The sequence below is a fragment of the Dermacentor variabilis genome, chromosome 2 (genome assembly GCF_050947875.1).
Source record: "Dermacentor variabilis isolate Ectoservices chromosome 2, ASM5094787v1, whole genome shotgun sequence".
Classification (NCBI taxonomy): Eukaryota; Metazoa; Arthropoda; class Arachnida; order Ixodida; family Ixodidae; genus Dermacentor; species Dermacentor variabilis.
This window is the reverse complement of record NC_134569.1, coordinates 15,431,980-15,434,472: the sequence shown is the minus strand read 5'-3', so window position 1 is coordinate 15,434,472 and position 2,493 is coordinate 15,431,980. Positions and strand designations below refer to the sequence as shown.

The window sequence follows — 2,493 nt, the reverse complement described above, 5'->3', positions numbered from 1 at the left end:
TTCGGCGCGCAGCGCCGAGTTGCCTCAGCGGACTCTGTCGACGGGTGCCACCGGTGCTGTGTCCAACCAGCCTTAGCGTCATGCTAGCCACTGACAGAATACGCAGTACCGCAGAACGCTGGGCCCAGGCCGCAAACCGCGGGGCGCGGCGCGTCCTTTTATAGTATTCCCACGAAGTTCTCGAAGCATCCAGGACGCTCTTGAGTGGTTTCGACCAATCAGGGCCGAGCGCCTGGCTGCCGCAGCGAGATGAGCGCTCCCATTGGTTCTGGCCCTTCCGAAAATTCCAGAATGTTCTCGCGCGTTCTCCGCAAGCTTCTTTGCTGTTTCTCTCGCGTGTGCTGTTTCCGAAGTGCGCGGAGGTAAACGGCGAAGCCACAGGGTTTGGGGGTGAGGATCCCCTTGTGCTTCGGCAATGGTGTTGGCCGAAGGTTTATGAGGGCCAATTTACAACATTCCACACGCCGTCTTTGTTTTGCCGTCGTTTTCAACAAACGCAACCGAGGCAGATAGCCGAAGCTGTATTTCTTGCTATGTTCGATAGATGGCGCACTATGTCCACCAGCTTGCGATGCGTGTTTTATGTTGCCCAGCGACGATTACGAGAGAGAGGGAGAGGGACGGATAACTGCGCAGCGGAGCGTGCGGATCTCTCTGTGGCGCAGGTTTTCTGCATTGTTCGAGATCTTTCCAGAAAGGTGCCGAAGGAAAACAAATCACACGTGTGCATTAGTCATCGAAAGCTGCAGCGCTGCGGTGTAATGAAACGTTGACTCACGGGCTGGTTCTGGCGCAATAAGCGGCAATACGTGTTAGAATAAATACGCACTGGGTGCGGAACCGCTCACTGTACGCACCCAACTGTCGACACGAGAGTTGCTGCTTCCTACGTTCTTTTCTGTATCGCCTTTCGACGGCAAGAAATCGGCTCCGAAATGCTGCTCTTTCCAGTCGCCCCAAGTTACGCTGATGTGTTCAGTTTCGCCGAGGCCAACCCATGGGTAACGGATACTTTGCCACCCCTGATGGCCCCTTTGCTTGATCACTTATTCGCCGATGTGTTCGAACCATCGAAAGCAGAGTCATGCGCTCCTGCAGAGGCGTGCTGCTCGCCACTCGGCAAAGGCGCGCTCTCAGCCGAAGAAAAGGGCGAGGAAGACGATGCACCGCCGACTTCTTCACCGAGCAGAAGCGACGACGATTCGTATTCAGCCGCCTGCGCCGCAGCTTCTGATAAAGAGCAGCGCTCAGCACCGGAGTTCTCCCGTTCCTTCGACGTTGGTGGATTCGTCGCCGGAGAGGTAACCGTCAAAGCTGTCGGTAACTGCGTCGAAGTTCACGCCGGCCACCTCGAGAAGCCCCCACGGGGGGAGGATGGGGACTTCGTGCGCCGGGAGTATACGCATCGCTTCATGCTGCCAGACGACGTGCGACCAGACTCGGTGACATCTGTGCTGACCAAGGAAGGTATACTCGTGGTTCGAGCCCCCAGGAACGGATCCGTGTGCGCAGAAGAAACGGGCAGCAGAAGCAGTGGCGGCTCATAGCGAAGCTTGCATTTAGCCTCGAAGTTGCATTACTTCTGGCACTGACCAAAATCTACGTGGCTTGCTCAAGAAGCTACAGAAGGAGCAAGACGTCCATCTCACATTCGTCAAAACCTCGTGGTAGCTGACTGCTCCACTGGCCCAAGGGGTTAAGGGGAGAGCCCGTCATATACACCAGATGAGATGCCCACAACAAAGTCGGAAGACTTGATTATCCATGCATGAACCGAAATGCACGCGTATTTGTTGCCTAGTCTCGCAGTTAATAAAAGCATTTTGAAAGTACTGCCATCAATTGCCCCTATCTAATAATGATGAAAGTAAAAGCGAGGACATGAGTCACTAGAATATGTCATTGGTGATTCTCTCAAGCTCCGTTGTCGCGTGCAGTTGACGGGGCTCACGTCGAACTGTTTATTTATTTATTTATTTATTTATTTATTTATTTATTTATTTTGCAAATCTTATCGACTTTTCTCACACCTTGGAGGGTTGACACGTTTCATGACCATGATTTCGCCAATAAATGTTAGCTCTTGCAAATGCAAGCATGGAACGTGCACTAATGCCCGTATAAGGATTTCTCTCTCCTGAAGCGCGGCTAGCTGTGGCTTAGAGAATGCCAGGTTATGGCATCACTGCACCTCCAATACCCTTGCGTTTGGTTGCTCAGAACGTTTGACGATTGCGACAGTGGGAAATCACGCGCTTTAAGGGCAAAACATACAAAGCCAACAGACAATGACACCAAAGGAAGCATATAGGGCGAATTACTCGTTTCAATTGAAATTACTTGCTTTCATTGAAAACAAAAGGAAGCACGTAGTGCGAAGACGTGTTCGTATCCCCTCTGCAGCCAGCTGTTGTTCCATCCACTTTCGTTCACCACATACGCTTTCCGCGATATGTCATTGTCCATTGGCTTTACATGCCTGTGTCTTACGAA

General features: G+C 52.1%; 1 protein-coding gene across 1 annotated transcript; it reads left to right on the top strand.

The window, feature by feature from the left end:
* The first annotated feature begins 806 nt into the window (after positions 1 to 806).
* Positions 807 to 1,838, top strand: LOC142571416 (uncharacterized). Its single transcript, XM_075679745.1, has one exon. The coding sequence runs from the start codon at positions 936 to 938 to the stop codon at positions 1,545 to 1,547; it is 612 nt and encodes a 203-aa protein (XP_075535860.1). The 5' UTR covers positions 807 to 935; the 3' UTR covers positions 1,548 to 1,838.
* Positions 1,839 to 2,493: the final 655 nt, after the last annotated feature.

Bases quoted from the DNA above. Each gene is read 5' to 3' on its own strand.
- LOC142571416 (XM_075679745.1), top strand. From the start codon at position 936: ATGCTGCTCTTTCCAGTCGCCCCAAGTTACGCTGATGTGTTCAGTTTC.